Raw genomic sequence first — 18,892 nt, 5'->3', positions numbered from 1 at the left:
ATAGTCATATATGTCAAGCACTCTACATGGTAGAACACTCACCACCATTAGGTAAGGTACTTGCATCTTGCATCAATGGACATCCTGTGATTTTATGCTTGATACAGGAACAATTGTTATTGTCCAATCAAACCAGTTACCAAGGCTGAAAATCAGAGGTTACAGTATACAGTGATAAGACTGTATATAGTACAGCCAAACTAATTGCCAACAGCATAGGAATGCTACACTGTAACACAAGGAGCATAAGCGGATTGAAAATGTGTCCATAGTCCACAATCAACTCCTCACTTTTGATCATGTTTGGATCTCAACTTCCTTAATATGTCCGAAGTCCAATAGTTCAAAAAGAACCACTTGTACAGAAGCAACCACTCGCTCAAATACTGGCCCAAGAACCAACCATGTTTAACCAACTGGTCAGAGGAAAAACCAATAGAAGATTTCTTTGTGTTTTGTAGATCTATGGTAGACTCCAAAATGGAAAATGTTATGATTGTAAATGATGATGTAAGAGAAGTGTTTCAGATGGCTGAGCAGAAATGGCAGCCAGCAAGCCAAAAGAGGCTGAACCAAATTTGACAAGAATATGGACATGGACATGGACAAAACTGTAATAACATTCATGAAGATTGAGTTGAAGGATGGATTGACTAAAAGACCAGTGAGTTTGAGTTGACCAAAAAGGCATACGTTGAGCACATAAACCATTTCAAGATCATTAATGATTTAGTAGTGTATAACCGAAGACTTTCAGAAAGATATATTGGAATGGATACACTGGGGACACTTGGGTGTCAGGTGTGCAGGCAGGGGGTAGTCAGTGGTGTGGTGATTTGAAATCTCAAAAGTGATTAAAGATTTCGTGCTTCATTGTGAAATCTAGTTATGCAGTTTAAGTTTAGAAAATACACTCGTGATTGTCAAAATCAGAACAGAAGCTAAAACTCAGTGAAGTATGCAAGAAGCAAGCACTGAAAGCAGGAATGAGCAACACAACTCACTTGAGTTCATTTGGAAATATTTCACTAATATTGTTAAGATGGCAAAACAGTCTGGTGAACAAATTGATACAACAAAACAGTCAATGTCAGTGACAGAGTTAGTGCTGAGTGAGCAGCAATCTCTCAGTAATGCAACTGAGAGTCTGAAAAAGTTTATTTCACAAATCAAACACCTACAGTGAGTGACTGAAGATGTCTAGCTAATTAGTAACCTGAGGGAAATAAGCAGCATATCACTCCACGGGAACTAGATTAATATCCGTGGATCTAGAACATGGCGAAAAAGAAGAAATTGCCTGTTCTAAGAATCCAGGATACGGAAAGAAGTTCTGCATCTTCCAGTTAGGAAGTGATTGCCTGTTTCAGAAATCCAGGAGTCCAAAAGAAAGAAAGTGCTTACTCCAACACAGCAGCTGTCTTCTAAAAAGAAAATTCATTGAGACTGTGTTCTCTAGAAAAGGTAACTGACCTACGGCAATGTTAACAAATAAAGGCATCCTCTATGAATGATAGCCAAGAGCCGAAAGATCCTTCAAAGGAGAATGATCAACAGATCAGAACAAAGGTCAAGAAGGTGACCGGCCATTTTTTCTAAGTTCAAAGAGAATGCATCCTGAGAAATGTGTAAAATTTCCAGACAACCTGTATTTGAGAAGTCAGAGTTGGAAGGAGATCATAGAATCCCTACACTGTAGGAAGAGGCCATTCGGCTCATCAAGTCTGCACAACCCTCTGAAGAGCATCCCAGCCTCTTATCCCTGTAAACCTGCATCTACCATGGCTAATTCACCTAGTCTGCACATCCCTGGACATTACAGGGCAATTTAGTATGGCCAATCCATCTGACCCCCATGTCTTTGGACTATGGGAGGAAACCAGAACTCCCAGGAGAAACCCATGCAAGCCTGGGTAGGACGTGCAAACTCCATACAAACAGTCATCCAAGCCTACAATCGAACCTGGGTTCCTGGTGCTTTGAGGCAGCAGTGCTGATCAGTAAGCCAGTACGCCACTAGATTGTGTAGTTCTAAGTGTAAAATAGCCATATCATAATTGTATAATGGGTTATCTATGGGGAAAAATTCTTAAGTGGAGATGTAAAAGATAATGGTACTGAAGGGATGAAGGTACATTGGCTCCACTGATTCTACTGATGTGACACACAGTCTGTGGATGGAGACAGAATGTAGTTTTTGGAGGGAACAGATGTATCTGTCCTAGCTCCTTAAGGTTCTAGTAATTATACCTGACAAAATGTAGTTTCTGTCATGCAATAAATCATCTTGTTACACAGGAACACATGAGTAGGCCATTCAGCTTCTTGAGATCGTTCCGGCATTAATGAGATCATGACTGATCTGTGCCCTAACTTCATACACCTACATTTGCTTCACAAAAATTTATCTATCTCAAATTGATATCTAAGAACAGTGCCTCTTCTGTAGATACTCCACCTATGATGTATTCTCTACCACTGATAGACCTAAGATAAAGCAAAGTCAAAGAAGACTAAGGGCAGTGAACTACCTCAAACAACCCTTACCCAGCACTACATGGTGGTAGACATGGCAAATACCAGAAGGCACCAGAAGTGGCCATCTGGGAAAATGCCACATAAAGATCTCACAAAATCTGCCAAGGTAAAAATATTCCCCATTACCACATACAAAGTAGATGGACAATGTATGCTATCACAGACTCTTTCCTTCCACTCACACTATCCTACAGCTATGCTTACAATATGCATCCATTCTAAATGTGCAACCTAAACCTATAATACTTGCCACATCAATACTCTTTTCCAAAGAATCTTCTTAGGAAAATTGCATAGATATGCATATATGTAATCAGTTATTATGATCTGTAGAATAGTTCCTTGGGTGTTATTTTTTTCATTGTTTCAGGATCTCAATTCATTTTTGAAGGTTGCAAACAAGGAGGTGCATATACAGAAGGCAGCAGCAGACAGACATACAAGTGCATGTTCCCATAGTATTAAACTCCTGGTTCCTTCAAAGAGGGTGTCCCAAGCATTACTGACAAAGAATGGGAGCACTAAAGTTTGAAATCTCCATGGAGCTGAATTGTTTCCAATGTATTGTGCTTTTCTTCCATTAACTATCTGCAATCTGTCTCGTATATCTGAGCAGAATTTCAGTAACCTTTCCAGCAGATTTTTCAGGCAGAGGAGCTTGTAAAATTACTGGAGTAGCTCACCCCTAACTTATCTGCAAATTTTTTTGGGGATCAAGCAAAGTCTCACCTGATCTCACCCAAATATAAGCCCTTAAGTGGACATTTAAACCACACAAGACTGCCACTTCCACTCTGGCCTCAATTTGGAAGCTAGAAGTAGATTTCAAAGATGAGAGAATATAGTGGTTGTGGGAAGACATTTGATAGCCCATTTGGAGTAATAAATGGCTGTGAGGCAGCCATTCCCTACTGACTGTTCAAGTGGAGGCACAGAAAACCCGGCCACCCAATAAATATTTCATATTATTTTCACCTAACACAGACAGACAACTCTGTTCCAAACATATACCCAAGCAGAATATCAGGGATTGAACTTTCAATTGCTGGTGGGGGAGGAGCATATGTAAGCATGATTTGAAAATTGTGTTCATGGATCCTGTCATTTTGGAATATGATGTAATTTTCAAAGATCCTGCAGGAGGGCGGGACCAGGAAATCAACCTGCCACCAATGAATGGTGCTTCAACTCCTTAAGGACCTTGTTAAGAGGTTGTCTGTCTGAAAAACAATGGGGTTTTCAGTCTCTTTGTTTGGCTTTGTCCAAAAAACAATGTGCTGCATGTTACGGTATAACTGTAAGGGTTGCTGAAAGGCAGAATAAATTTTGTTCAAATTTTTTGTTGTTATGTTTGAAAGGTTTATTTGCACTGGCTCAAGTGCTGAATCTGAATTTGGCATCCATGATCACTACATCCTTCATCTTTATCCTTCTCGCACTTTCATGAGATGCCTGCTGTTTTTAGCAGCAACATCTAACATGGCTATGCCTGACTTTGTCCCTGGCTCCAACAGGCACCCTTACATCCTGGAGAGTGAGAAGCTTGTCTTCATCTGGGTATCAGTATCCTGACACTGCTTTCAAAATCTCATCTCCCACAGATCCATCAAACCTGACAAAAGAGTTGGAACAGGAGGAGACTGCTGAGTCCTCAGAGAAGGATGCACAATTTTGAGAAATCACCGTCCTCCATTAGTTCACATACACATACTTCTTTAGGGATTCCAAGGCTTTACAGGTGATTGCCAATATTTTGAAAGTCATTTCACCTATCTTGGATTTTGGGTTTGATTTGCATGTTTTTATCAGCAAATCATGCAACTTTATCTTTGACCTTTGATTATAAACAAGAGAAAGAGGAAAAGGAGAAAAAACAACTAAAGTTCCAAGACTTCTTCAACAGCACCTTCTAAATCCCTCAACTTTGCATTAGCAGAGCAAGGGCATCAGGTGTATAGCAATATCATTCACCCTCAAGTTCCGCTCCAAGTCACAAACAATTCTGATTTCGAATTGCTTTACTTTTACTTCACTATCATTACGTTGAGACCCTGGAGGTCCCTCCATGTGAGTACCTACACAATGTGCAGTTCAAGACAGCTGCATGCCACCAACTACTCAAGGGCAATTCAGGATAGCTAATAAATATTGGCATTGTCAATGATGTCCCCATCCCATGAGTGAGTTAAAAACAGTGACAAGAGTGGTGCTAGAAAATAGGTAGCACTTGGAAACTACTGCAAGTCTCCTTCTTATATAAGTAGTTTGAAATAAATTGATTATCATTTAATAAAATTGTTATTAAATAAATTGCAATTAAATTGATTACTATTTGGACCAGTGATGACATAGTGGTAATGTCACCACGTAAGTAATAGAGAACTTGCTGGAAAAGCTCAGCAGGTCTGGCGGCATCTGTGAAGAAAAAGTCAGAGTTAACAATTCGGGTCCGGTGACTCTTCCTCAGAACCAAAGGGTAAGAAACTCCAGGGTAATGTTTGCGAGACACAGGTTCAAATCCCTCTATGGCAGGTGGTTAATTTGGAATTCAATAAAAGGAATAAAAAACAAGTCTGATGGTAATTGTCATAAAAACTCATCTGGTTCACTCATATCCTTTAGGAAAGGAAATCTGCCACCCTTCCTTATTCTGGTCTACACATTAATTGACCAACGTGCCACTTCAGAACAGATTGGTCTCTAAACAGTAACCACCACACCACCCACCCCAACACCTTTTTTCTGCCTTCCTCTGTCTGTGTTTCTGTTTGACTCCTACTGCATGTTTTTATTATCAGTGCTAGCAGTGATGAACTGCACTACAGTGCAATGGGCAGTTCTCATTTGTAAATGTGTGGACAGCTGTCTAATACCTGGTAATCAGAACTACATTCTAGAAATTCAGTCGACACGTGTATTTTGTGCAAAACAGGGCATTAATTAACCTTGTTTCAAAGGCAAAAGCTGGAAAAGTCACTGGTTAATTGTAACTTTTGGTCTCATCGTGAATGTCAAATTGGAGAAAAACAAAAGTAAAAGTTACTGCTAGGTGACATGAACTACTAACAGGTATCTGAGAAACAGCCACATAAATAATTTTTATGCTTTTCCTAGACCCTGAAAAATGGGAAGTACCATTTCAAAACTTGTGGTCAACACTAAATGAAGGAGGGCAGGTTCTTAGAGTGCATACTACAATAAATTGTAAGAAGACATTAACAAACTTGTGCAATGGGTAGCTGAATGGAAAATACATGTCAATATGGATTAAATGTGAGAAAGTCCATTTTGTTTGGAAGAATAAAGAGGCCACTTACACCTGGGGGAAAAGTGTGAAATCTTACCAATTTACATTTTGATTGGACTATTTCCAGGTCAGCAAACCTAACCTTCATGCAGTGGTCCTTCTTGGTGAATCTAGCCAGTGTGGCAAATTAAGAGGCTTCTTTTAGGATTGGCAGCCAATTAATAGGTGGTAGTAAGTGTCAAAGCCTGAACGAGGACTGCTTATTTAAAGAAACACTAACAGCACTCATTGTGGCGGTATAGTTCATTGTGGACTACTAATGCGCTGACAGGAAAGCAGGAGGAATATGGATGCCAGAAGAACAGCAGCATCACAATTCACAGGCACGTGACTTGAGCTCATGGTAAAAGTATGGAGGCAGGCTCACTTTTCAGGGAATTACCGAAGGAGGCCACTTAACTTCACCGCACATTCCTGGCGGGTGGTTGCAAAAGAGTTAAGCTGCTGGTGTATGGTGTGGCAGACAAAGATCCAGTGTAGGAAATGCTTAAACAATCTCTTGATATCTGACAAGGTGAGCACCATGCAGCCTTTCTAACACACATTCTTTGATGCACACAATTTGTAACCATGCATTAAAATAAGTACCCGAGCTCTGGCTTAATTCTTTGTCATCAAACACAACAATGACACACACCCTTGATGTGTGGACCTAACAGTGACCTTCCTAAAATGTTCTGCCTATATCCTAAGCAAGGACTGACAAATAACAGTCCTCATTTTTAAAATTTTCTCACTGCAACATGAGAAACCATACAAATTCCAATACAGCTCCAAACTTCTTCCTGAGTTCTGACTGCACTGTGCCAATGGCCCAAAGTCACCTCCTCAGCAGCACAGTTCAACAGCTCCTTTTCACATGAAATGTGTGTGCCTGTAATTCCAACAAATTGTGGCCTGGGAACTGGTCATCATTAACCTTTAAACTGTTTGAATGATGGATTGAAAACCATGCGACAAGCATGGGCAGCATTGAAGGTAACTAATATTTTGGAACGAGCCAATGTGCTAACCCTTGGAACTATTTGTTCCTTGAATGCCACATGCTGTGAGTGCTGGATCCTGAGCACAAATTCTACACAACAAATTGAAGTTCAACACAGGTCACTGGATTAGAAGTCAATACAGCTATTTAGCCTTAGTTCTGAGGAAGGGTCACCGGACCCGAAACGTTAACTCTGTTTTCTCCTCCACAGATGCTGCCAGACCTGCTGAGCTTTTCCAGCAACTTTGTTTTTGTTCCTATTTAGCCTTTCACTTGGCTTCAAAGGAATAATATCAAATTCCTCTTGTTGAAAATTATCCAAAGTACTTTCTTCAAGAAATTGTTCAAAGGCAAAGCTAGCCTTATGCTATGGCTGGCCCACAGTTTTCCTGTTTAATACTGTTTACAGCTGGAGTGAGCTTTCAATACTTCCTCTGCGCACTCATCTTCCTTAACTTGCTGTTTTTCAGACAGCATGCCAGTGAGAAAAAGCCATCTCACATGCAAAATTATTCTTTGCTGGCTTCTTAATTGTTTTGATTTGGTGTGCATTTCAGCCACAGGTTTACCAAGCACACTAATAATTATCCCCAAGACACTTGGTTTACTGAATGCCACTCACTGGGAAAGAACTGGAATTCATTTCCAGAGGAATAGAATTAAAAGTCAGCTAAGTTGTGTTAAACTTATATGAAGCCCAGGCTAGACCTCACATTCCTGCTCTCGGTTCTGTTCTTCATATTACAAATGGTAATATGTCAGAACAAAATTGCATCAGTAGGAATAAGTTTTAAATTGCAGTAGATATTAATATAATGGCAAACATACTTTTGCTACTCTAGAAGTATTCATGAGGCAGAAATTGATGCCCATTGCAGTTTTCTTCTCTCCCCAAAACCCTCCCCCCCTGCCCCTGCCATACGTGTATCACATGATGGATTTAAAGTCAACCTTCCTATTTATTCGGGGCATCATTCTGAGACAGGGATTGACCTCCTTGGGATTGATAAGTCTGTGTTAGAACTCTGGGGGAGGCTCGCTACTTTGGATCTACACCATCTCTAAGACCACTGGTGAAAAGGCAATTAAAGATTTTTAATGACAAATAAAAACAGAAATTGCTGGAAAAATCTCAGCTGGTCTGGCAGCACTTGAGGAGAGAAAGCAGAGTTAAATTTGTTCTGAAGGAAGGTCACTGGACCTGAAATGTTAACTCTGCTTTCTCTCCACAGATACCACCAGAACCTGCTGAGACTTTTCCAGCAATTTCTGTTTTTGTTTCTGATTTCCAACATCCACAGTTCTTTGTTTCTTATTGTAAAGATTTTGAATGTTTATGTCTACATGGAATCAGATGGAGCAGAGATGTTCTTCCTGATAGAGGAAAAAATGTTGAGAAGGTCTTCTAAAGTGTCTAAGTAGACTTTGGACAGGTTCAACAGACCCAATCGCTACAAAACAGATGAGCTGTGGAAGCCAATTTGTGTCTTGATATAGCTCACCAATGACACGGCCTTTAAAAAATGCAGCACCTCCAACAGTGGTGATACCCGTGGTAAGTCCCGGTGAGGGAGTTAAATGGAACAGTATCAACCCAGGCCAATACCCATCAAAACTGTTCTTGAGGAGAATAACATTAGGGCAATTAAGTTCTGCAACTGCATTGTGATGTAATGATTAATACATTCATCTGAAATTTTACAGCCCCATTTTTTTGAATGAAGGAGTTAACTTGTTTATTTCACATAGAGTAACTTTAGATAAAATAACAGGGACAGAAAATAATGAAAAATTTATTAAATGTCTACATACTCATTAGGTCATGGAAGAATTTCAGTAGTTCAATGGTATTCAAAAAACTGAAGAAAATTTAATTTTATGTATTTAATTTGCAGAAGTATTAATCTTAGGATTAATTTTATGTATGTTAAATTACAATGCAGTGACTTAAAATGGTCATGTATGAGGAAATTATTTGTTATTACATTGAAGTTGATCCCATGAGCAGAACTCTTCGGTGGGTTTCACTGTTAGTGATTGTCTTATTTGTTGAATTGATTGCAAAAGTTTCATGCATTACTGTTCTGACATTTGTATTTCTTTCAGCCATACCTATGCAATCTGCTAAACAGAACCCCAATGTTGCATTACTACTAACTGCACATGGTGGTCACATCGGCTTCCTGGAGGGGATATTTCCTCGATGGGCCACTTATATGGACAGAGTCTTCAAACAGTTTACACAAGCTGTCTTTGAGCATAGAGATGAGCTGAAAAATACATGAATTTTGAAATTTATCTGTGTTGATTGTTTCACAAATTTACAGTTTAAACTACTGAATATCTCAACATTGGTATTTGAGCACATTGTAAAATATACATTTACTTGCACCATCATGTATTTAAAATGGACTATCTGTCATTTGGTTTTGTCTAGAAATTAAGAAAAGGTTGAATGACAGAGCTAAGACTATTTATTATACCCAGACTAAATCTCAATTCATACTTGCATTGCTTTCTTTCATGTGAATGTTTTTTGTTAATTTGAAATATTCTGATTATAACTTTATATTAATTTCAATCTATAACTTCATCTTAATCATATTTGTTCATTTTTGCATACCCAGTTGGCACAGAACTTCTACAATTACCACATTATTGATGGTAAATTGAAATCCTCAGGGCTATTATTTAACTTATGGTCCAGTGCTTCAATTTTTCCTCAACATAATTGCAATTCATAACATAATTGAATTGTTGAGAAGTGAATGCATTTGCACGTAATTTAACATCTGTCCAAATAACCTACTTTGTAACAGTTAACATCTTGTATCTAAAGCAAAGGTAATGATATAACAAATGAATAAAGAGGAAGCACAGATACTTCTAGAATAATAATCTTGCCTCAAAAGCAATGCAATAAAGCACAGATATCACTGATGAATTTTATTTTAACTCTAGGCTTGATTAAATTACTTTCAAATTATTAATCTACTTTGATTATGCCAATGATATATTCCTTAAAAGCTTGAAAACAAAAATAAATCAATATTACATTTAAGCCAACAGCGACCAACTCTGAATTGAAGTGTGTTTGAGAGCTGTCACTATGAAAGCAATATATTAGAACCTAAGCTATTATATTTACACAGTCGGTGCTACTGAGTTTGCCATGAGTTACTTAGTTGTCTGTCGAGAGGGTCCAAGACTTACCATGCTCTTCCAGTACTTGTAGTACAATAACAGATTGTATATGATACTGTGGGTAAAATATGTAACTTTTTTTCTGAGAAAACTCTTAAACAGCTAGAAAATAAATTTTAAGATATTTACTATATATAAAAAATAAAATTTTCTAAACTAAGCATTGTTTTCTTATTTATAAAATAATACAAATTGTAGAGTAATTTACTGTTTCATATTTTGAATTATGGATTGGTCCACTAGTTACAATGATAGAGCTGTTCAACCATTAATTAAAGCATGCTAGTTGATATGTGACCTATTTCATGTATGTGTTCTTTTTTAGTACTGCCTATGGCTGTTTGAAATTTTCATTCAGTTGCAGTTTGAATATAGCCCAATGTTGAAAAGAATCCAAATTAAAGGCACACCATTGCCAGAAACAACTTTTTATATTATTTGGTCTCTGCTGAAAGTAAAAGAGGAAGATGACACTGAACTTGCCAAGCGATTCTCAGGGGAAATCCTTACAAATGTCTGAAAATTAACTGAATTTATTGTTATTGCAAAATAATAAATAATTAACCAATGACTGGGCCAATGCAGTCTTCATAGAGCCTATTCTCTCAAATTCACAGAATTGTTACAGCACAAACGGTGGCTGTTCAGCACCTCATGCCTCATGTACTGGGTCTCCATAAGAAAATTTAGATAGCTGTACTCCTTTGCCTTCTTCCTTTTCAAAAGCAATCCAATTCCATCTGAAATACTTTGATTGAATATACCTCCACCACAACCTCAGACAGTGCATTCCAGATCCTAATCAATGGATGCATGGAAGTTTTTCATCATATCATCACTACTTCATTTGCCAATTATCTCTGTGAGGCCCAAAACTGGAATCAACATTTCACATGAGGCCAAACCAAGATTGTATATACATTTAACATAACTTTCTTCTTTTATCCTCTATGTCTGTACTGATAAATGTATTACAGATACACTCTCTCAAATCCAGCAGCCTTGTGACCAAGGATTTTCTTGTATCTTGGATTCCTGACAGATCAGATGAAAGCCAGCAGTTAATAAAAGATAACTATTTTACTTCCAATTTTACGAGCACTAATCACCCATCTCTAGTTGCCCTTGAGAACATAAGAATGTAAGAACCAGCCCTTCAAGCCTGGTCTGCCAATTTTTTAATCCATTTATGGGATGAGGGCATCACTGGCTAGGCCAGGATTTATTGCCCATCTCTAACTGCCCAGGGGGCTGTTACAAGTCAACCACATCGACGCAAGTGTGGAGTCTAGGCCAGATCAGATAAGAATGGCAGTTTCCCTTCTTAAGGAACATCAGTGAATCAGATAGGTTTTTCCAACAATCAACAATAGTCATCATTAGACTCTTTTTTTCCAGATTTTTTGTTGAATTCGAATTCCACCATCTGCCATGGCAAGATTTGAACCTGTGTTCCCCAGAACATTACCTGGGTTTCTGCAATGATACCAATAGGTCATCGCCTCCCCCATTTGATATGATCATAGATGATCTCATCTCAGTCTCGACTTCATCTTCCTGCCTGCTCTCCAGAAGCCTAATTAAAAATCTGTCTATCTCCTCCTTAAATTTACTCAATGTCTGGCTTCCACCATACTCTGGCAGAGTGAATTCAACAGATTTATGCGCTATTGAGAGAAATAATTTCTTCTCATCTCTATTTTAATTCTGCTACCTCTTATCCTACAGCTAAGATATCTCGTTCTAGATTACTCCAAATGAGGAAACATCCTCTACATCTACTTTGCTAATCCTCTTTAGCATCTAAAATACCTCAATTAGATCCCCTCTGATTCTTCTAAACTTCAGAAAATACATGCCTAAACTGCTCAATCTCCCTCATGGGACAAATTCCTCATACACTAGTCTCTGGAATCAATTTAGTGAATCCCCTCTGAATTGCCTCCAATATCTCCAAAGGGAACAAAAATCGTATGCAATATTTCAGGTACTCTCACTAAGGCCTTATTCAATTGCAGCAATACTTCCCTACTTTTCTCCTCTATTCCTTTAGCAATGAATGTCAACATTCCATTTCCCTTCCTTATTACCTGCTGTATCTGCATATGCTTTTTCTGCAATTCTGCAAGAGGAGGTGGTAGTGATCTGCCGTCTTGAACTGCTGCAATTCATTTGCTCTACCCACTCTCTTGTTGGCGATGGTCCTTGCCTGTGTTGCTTGTGTTGCACTTCTGTTGCATGATTGTTACTGCCACTTGTCATCCCCAACCTGGATAATGTCCAGGTCTTGTTGCATTTGAGCATGGACTGTTTCAGTGTTTGAAGAGTCATGAATAATACTGAATATTGTGTAGTCATCAGTGAACATCTGTATTTCTGAACTTATGATGGAGAGAAGTAGCTGAAGATGGTTGTTCCAAGGACACTACTCAGAGGAATGCCTGCAGTGATGTCCGGGAGCTGATGCAATTGACTTCCAATCTCCAAAACTGTTTCTTTTGTGCCAGGAATGACACCAGCCAGTGGAGAGTTTTACCTGATTCCCATTGACTCCAGTTTTGCTAGAGCTCCTTAATGCCACACTCAGTCAAATCATGGCCTTGATGTCAAGGACAAGTCACTCTCACCTCATCTCCTGTTTCCAAATCCTTAATCCTGTCTTGACTCCTGAATTAATCAATGAAATATGCTCGATGAGGCATGATATTTATATTTAAACCCTGCATTTAATATCCAGTCATAAAAGTACCGATCAGCAGTTACAATGACTTTGAGGATGTGAGTTAAAATTCCCCAAGTCCCTATTTATTGTGGCCGGCAACTTCAACAAAGCCAACCTCAAGCAGGTGATGCCAAAATACCACCAACACATTTCCTGCCCCACCAGAGGACTGAACATTTTGGACCACTGCTGCACAACCACCAAAGATGCCTTCTGCTCAAGCCCCCACTCACATTTCTAAAAAATCAGGTCACAGCATTGCGTTCCTCCTCCCAGCTTACAAGCAGAAGCTGAAATGGGAGAATCCTTCACAAAAAGAAGTACAGTGCTGGTCCAAGGCAACGCAAGACTGTCTCCAGGACTGCATGGACTCGATGGACTGGACCGTGTTCAAATGTTCAGCAGAAAACCTGGACAAGTATGCCACCACCATCACTGGCTTCATTAGCAAATGCATGTAGGACTGTGTACAAAAGAAATCAATCCGAGTGCTCCCCAACCGTAAACCTTGGATGAACCAGGAAATCCACTCCCTACTGAAGACCAGACATGCAGCATTCAATTCAGGTGACCCAGACCAATATAGAAAATCCAGATATGACCTTCGCAAAGCCATCAGGGAGGCCAAGAGGCAGTATCGGACCAAGTTAGAGGCCCAGACCTTCCAAACAGACTCCTGCCATTTATGGCAAGGTCTAAATGACATTACAGGATACAAAATGAAACAGTGAAAGATAGCAGACAAAGACACATCCCTCCCTGACGCGCTCAATGCTTTCCATGCTCAGTTTGAGCAGAATGTCAGCAGCGCAGTGATGCCTGCCGTGACAGCCCCAAACACACCTGCCCCTCTATCACCCCTTCAGAAGTCAAATCAGTCTTCCTGGGAGTCAACCCGAGGAAAGTGACAGGCCTGAATGGTGTCCCCAGCTGAGCACTCAGATCCTGTGTGGACCAACTGCGGAGGTATTCACCAACATCTTCAACCTCTCCCTCCCACAAGCCAAAGTCCCCAAACTGCTTCACGAAGACCACCATCATCCCCATACCCAAGAAAACACATGCAGTGTGCCTTAGTGACCACAGCTGTGACTTCAATAATCATGAAGTGCTTCGAGAGCCTGGTCATGGCCCACATCAACTCTAGTCTACCAACCTGCCTTGATCTCCTACAGTGTGCCTACTGACATAACAGGTCCATAGAGGATGCCATATCCCTAGCCCTGCACTCATCCCTGGAACATCTGGACAACAAAGACACCTATGTCAGACTCCTGCTCCATGACTAGTGCTCCGCCTTCAACACCATTATCCTCTCCAGACTGATCTCAAAACCTTGGTCTCGGCTCTGCCCTCAGCAACTGGATCCTTAGCTTTCTGACCCATAAGCTGCAATCAGTGAGGATAGGTAACTTCACCTCCTCCACAGTAACACTCAACACTGGAGCCCCCTACTGTACTCCCTTGTACTGATCATTGACTTCAGAAAGAAAGGAGGAGAACATGCCCCCATTTACATCAACAGAGCTGAGGTTGAGAGACTGAAAAGCACCAAGTTCCTTGGAGTGATGATAACCGACGTGCTGTCCTGGACTTCCTATGTAGATGTGACAGTCAAGAAGGCACAACAATGCCTCTTCTTTCTCAGGTGGCTCAGGAAATTTGGTATGTCCATAAGGTCCCTCACCAACTTCTACAGATGCACCATTGAAAGCATACTTTTTGGGTGCATAATGGCCTCGACCAGTAAGAAACTACGGAAGGTGGTATGCACAGCCCAGACCATCACAGAAGCCAACCTTCCTTCCATGGGCTCTATTTACATTGCTCGCTGCCATGGAAAGGTGGCCAACATCATCCAAGACCGATCGCACCCTTGTAATGACCTTCCGTCAGGCTGAAGATACAAGAAGCCTGAGCACACGCACAAGCCGGTACAGAAACAACTTCTTTCTCAAATAATGTAACCTGCAATGTAACCTGTATGTCTCTAAGTCTTTTTGATCTGTACATCCTTTGCTTGCTGTGATCTGCCTGTCCCGCTCGTAAATAAAGCTTTTCACCATATTTCGGTACACATGACAATAAATCAATCAATCAATCAGTTATGTAAGCACCGATATCACTTCATATTATCACACTTCACAGTATTTATTCTGTTAATCCACTTTAGAATCTAATGCTGGCCTCCAGGATTTTGGTTGGCAATTAGCAATGATAATTCTACTGTGCCAGAGTATATGAAGCCACAAGTAGACAAATGAGTACATATGCTACCCAAATGGCTAGCCTTCAGTTGAGTCAAGAAAACAAAAGTGGGATTTTTGCAATAAAACAGAAAGATTTGCATGTTAGACAAAGAGAATGATATACAAAAGATGTGGATGATTACAAGAATACATAAACAGAGGGAAATGTCTTGCATATGGATACATTGTAACACGCATTGAATATATGATCAAGAGTAGGCCATTTAGCTGTTCGAGTCTGCTTTGGCATTAAGTATGATCATGGTTAATCATCCAACTTAGTATCATGTTCCCACTTTCTTCCTATATCCTTTGATCCTTTTAGTCCTCAGAACTATATCTATACCCTTCTTGAATGTTTTCAATGTTTTGATCTCAGCATTTTCCTGTGGCAGAGAATTCCACAGGCTTACCTTTCTCTGGGTGAATAAATCTCTCATCATCTCAGCCCTAAATGGCCTACACAATATCCTTAAACTGTGCACCCTGATTCTGCGCTCCCCAGTCATCAAGAACATCCTTCCTTACCTTGTCTAATCTTCTTAGAATTTTATAGGTTTCTACGAAATCTCCCCTCATTCTTCCAAATAGCTATGAATATAGTCCTAACAGATTTTCAGCCCAGCCATCCCGGGTATCAGTCTAATAAAACCTCTTTGTACTTCCTCAATAGGCAGAATGATTGTCCACAGATAAGAAAACCAGAACTGCACACAATACTCTATGTGTGGCCCTGTATATTTGCAGCAAGACATCCCTGCTCCTGTAACTGAATCATCTCATGATGAAGGCCAGCATTCTATTTGCCTTCTTCACCACCAGCTTCACCTGTATACTTACTTCGAGCGACTGTTATATGAGGACACCCAGATCTTCTTGCATCTCCCCTTTCCCAATCCATCATCATTCAGATAATAATCTTCCTGTCTGTAACTCACATTTTCCATGCTAATTGCATATTTTTGCCCATTTACTTAACCTGACCAAATCACACTGAAACTTCTCTGCATCCTCCTTATAGCATATCCTTCCACCCAGCTTTGTGTCATAGAGTCATACAACATGGAAACAGATCCTTCGGTCCACATCTGCAAACCTGGTGATATGACATTTAATTTTCATGTCTAAATCATTAATATATATCATGAATGACTGGGGTCCAAGCCTTGATCCCTGCAGTATCCCATTAGTCACTCCCTGCCACAGAAGAAGACCCATTTCTTCCCAGTCTTTATTTCCTGTCTTTCAACTAGTTCTTAATCCATTTCAATATACGACATCCAATCTCATGCACTTTAATTTTATATGCTAATCTCTCAGGTGGGACCTTATTAAAAGCCTTCTGAAAATCCAAGTAGACAATATTTGAATGTTTCCCCTTTATTCACTCTACCAGTTACCTCAAAAAATTTCCAGCAGTTATATCAAACACAACTTCAATTTGTAAATCAATGCTGACGCTGTCCAATGTTATCACAATTTTTCCCAGTTCTCTGCTATTACATTTTCTGCAATGGAATCTAGCATTTTCCTACTACTGATGTCAAGCAATTTGTTGTTTTCTCTCTGATTCCTGTCTTAAATAGTGGAGTTACATTACCTACCCTTCAATTCATAGGAACTGTTCCAGAGTTTATAGAATTCTGGGAGGTGACCATTAGCATATCTACTAATTCTAGGACCACTTCCTTAAGTACTTTAGAATCCAGTTTACAAGCCCTGGAATTTATCTGTATTTAATCCCAACACCATTTCCCTACTGATTTTAATTTCTTTCAATTCCTCCTTCCCATTAGGCCTTGCGTTCCCCCATATTTTTAGGATGTTATTTGTGTCTCCCTTTGTGAGGCCAGAACTAAAGCATGTATTTAATTAATCTGCCAATGTTTTGTTCCCCATTATAAATTCCCCTGTTTCTGACTGTAGAGGGCCTATATTCATCTTTACTATTATTTTTGCCTCCACAGACCTATGGAAGCTTTTCCTATAAATCAGTGTGTTGCCTGCAAGCTTACTCTCATACTCTATTTTCCCCCTCTTAATCAGTCTTTTTGTCTCCCTTTGCTGGAATCTAAACTGTTTCCAATCAGCACATCTGTTGCTTTTTTGACCAATTTGCATGCCTCTTCTATGGATTTAATACTATCCCTAATTTCCATGTTAGCTGTGGTCTGACATTGTGCTAGAATGGAATGAATAACTTTTGCAGTTCAGCTCTGTGACCTTTAAATGTTTGCCATTGTCTATCTACCATCATCCCTTTAAATAAAGATCCCTAAATTTATGATAAAAAGTCAAAGAAACTAAGAAAAAAAATTATCATAACTAGCTCATTACTTATACCGTCACAAACTCCTTTATCTAAATTCAGGATCCTGGTCTCAGAAACCACTAATGTCACTCACCATCTTAACAAATATTCCATCTTATTCTGGTTACTCTTCCCTAAGTACCAGTGCATAACTAGATTGTCAATTATTTCTTCTTTGTTACACAATACCCAATCAACCATGGCCTATTCTCTTGTTGGTTCCTCAGTGTATTGATTCATAAAACTATACCACATGAATTCCAAGAATTCCTCTTCTAAGGTACTGCTACTGATTTGATTTTCCCAAACCATTTCCAGATTAAAGTCATCCAAAATTACTGCCATATCTTCATTATTTGTATCTCTAATTTTGTTTTAATGCCTTCCCCCGATATAACTACCACAGTCTGGGATTCCATATACAACCCTTATTATTGTTTTCTGCCCTTCCGTGTTTCTAAGCTCAACACATACAGATTCTACTTCACCTGCACTAATAACCTTCCTCACAGTTGCATTAATTTATTTTCGGAAGTACTACCCACCTTCTCTGTTTTCTGAAAACTGAAAGCAGTAACTGGCTGGGTTGGATTTGTCCTTCTTTTTATGTACAAGACATATGTAGGCAATTTTCCACATTGTCGGGTGGATGCCAGTGTTGTAACTGTACTGAACAGCTTGTTTAGGGGAGCAGTAAGTTCTGGAGCACAAGCCTTCAATAGTATTGTCGGAATGTTGCCAGAGCTCATAGCAGTATCCAGTGCCTCCAACTGTTTCTTGGTATCATGTGGAGTGAATCAAATTGGCTGAAGACTGGTATCTGTGATGCTGGGGACCACTGGAGGAGGCCAAGATGGATCATCCACTCAGCACTTTTGGCTGAAGATTGTTGTGAATGCTTCAGCCTTATCTTTTGCACTAATGTGCTGGGCCCTTCCATCATTGAGGATGGGGATATTTGCAGTGAGTTGTTTAGTTGTCCACCACCATTCATGACTGGATGTGGCAGGACTACAGACCTTAGATCTGATCTGCTTGTTGTGGGATCATTTAGCTCCGTCTATCACTTGATGCTTATGCTGTTTGGCATGCAAGTAGTCCTGTTCTCAGCTTCACCGGGTTGTCACCTCATTTTCAGGTATGCCTGGTGTTGCTCCTGCACTTTCCGTTGAACCAATGTTGATCTCCTGGCTTGATGGTAATGGTTTAGTGGGGGATATGCCGGGCCATGATGCTGAAGATTGTGCTGGAGTACAGTTCTGCTGGTGTTGATGGCCCACAGTGCCTCATGGATCCCCAGTGTTGAGATGCTAGATCTATTCAAAGTCTGTCCCATTTAGCACAGTGATAGTGCCACAGAACATGATGGAGATTATTCTCAGTGTAAAGGCGCGACTTTGTCTCCACAAGGACTGAGCGGTGGTCACACTTACCAATACTGACATGGACAGATGCATCTGCAGCTGGCACATTGGTGAGGTTCCCTCACCACATGCTGCAGACCCAGTCCAGCAGCTATGTCCTGTAGGACCGGACCAACTCGATCAATAGTAGTGCTGCCAAGCCATTCTTGGTG

General features: G+C 39.9%; 1 protein-coding gene across 1 annotated transcript in view; it reads left to right on the top strand.

The window, feature by feature from the left end:
- Nucleotides 1–9,309, top strand: part of abhd3 (abhydrolase domain containing 3, phospholipase) — a 101,303-nt gene extending 91,994 nt beyond the window's left edge. Inside the window, exon 9 of the mRNA XM_020527176.2 lies at nt 8,937–9,309. Within this exon, the coding sequence (XP_020382765.1) occupies nt 8,937–9,115 (179 nt within the window). The 3' untranslated portion in view covers nt 9,116–9,309. The remainder of the gene's footprint in view (nt 1–8,936) is intronic.
- Nucleotides 9,310–18,892: the final 9,583 nt, after the last annotated feature.

This window comes from Rhincodon typus, chromosome 4 (genome assembly GCF_021869965.1).
Source record: "Rhincodon typus isolate 14 chromosome 4, sRhiTyp1.1, whole genome shotgun sequence".
Classification (NCBI taxonomy): domain Eukaryota; kingdom Metazoa; phylum Chordata; class Chondrichthyes; order Orectolobiformes; family Rhincodontidae; genus Rhincodon; species Rhincodon typus.
The sequence above is the reverse complement of the archived record's forward strand: the minus strand, read 5'-3'. Positions and strand labels throughout refer to the sequence as shown.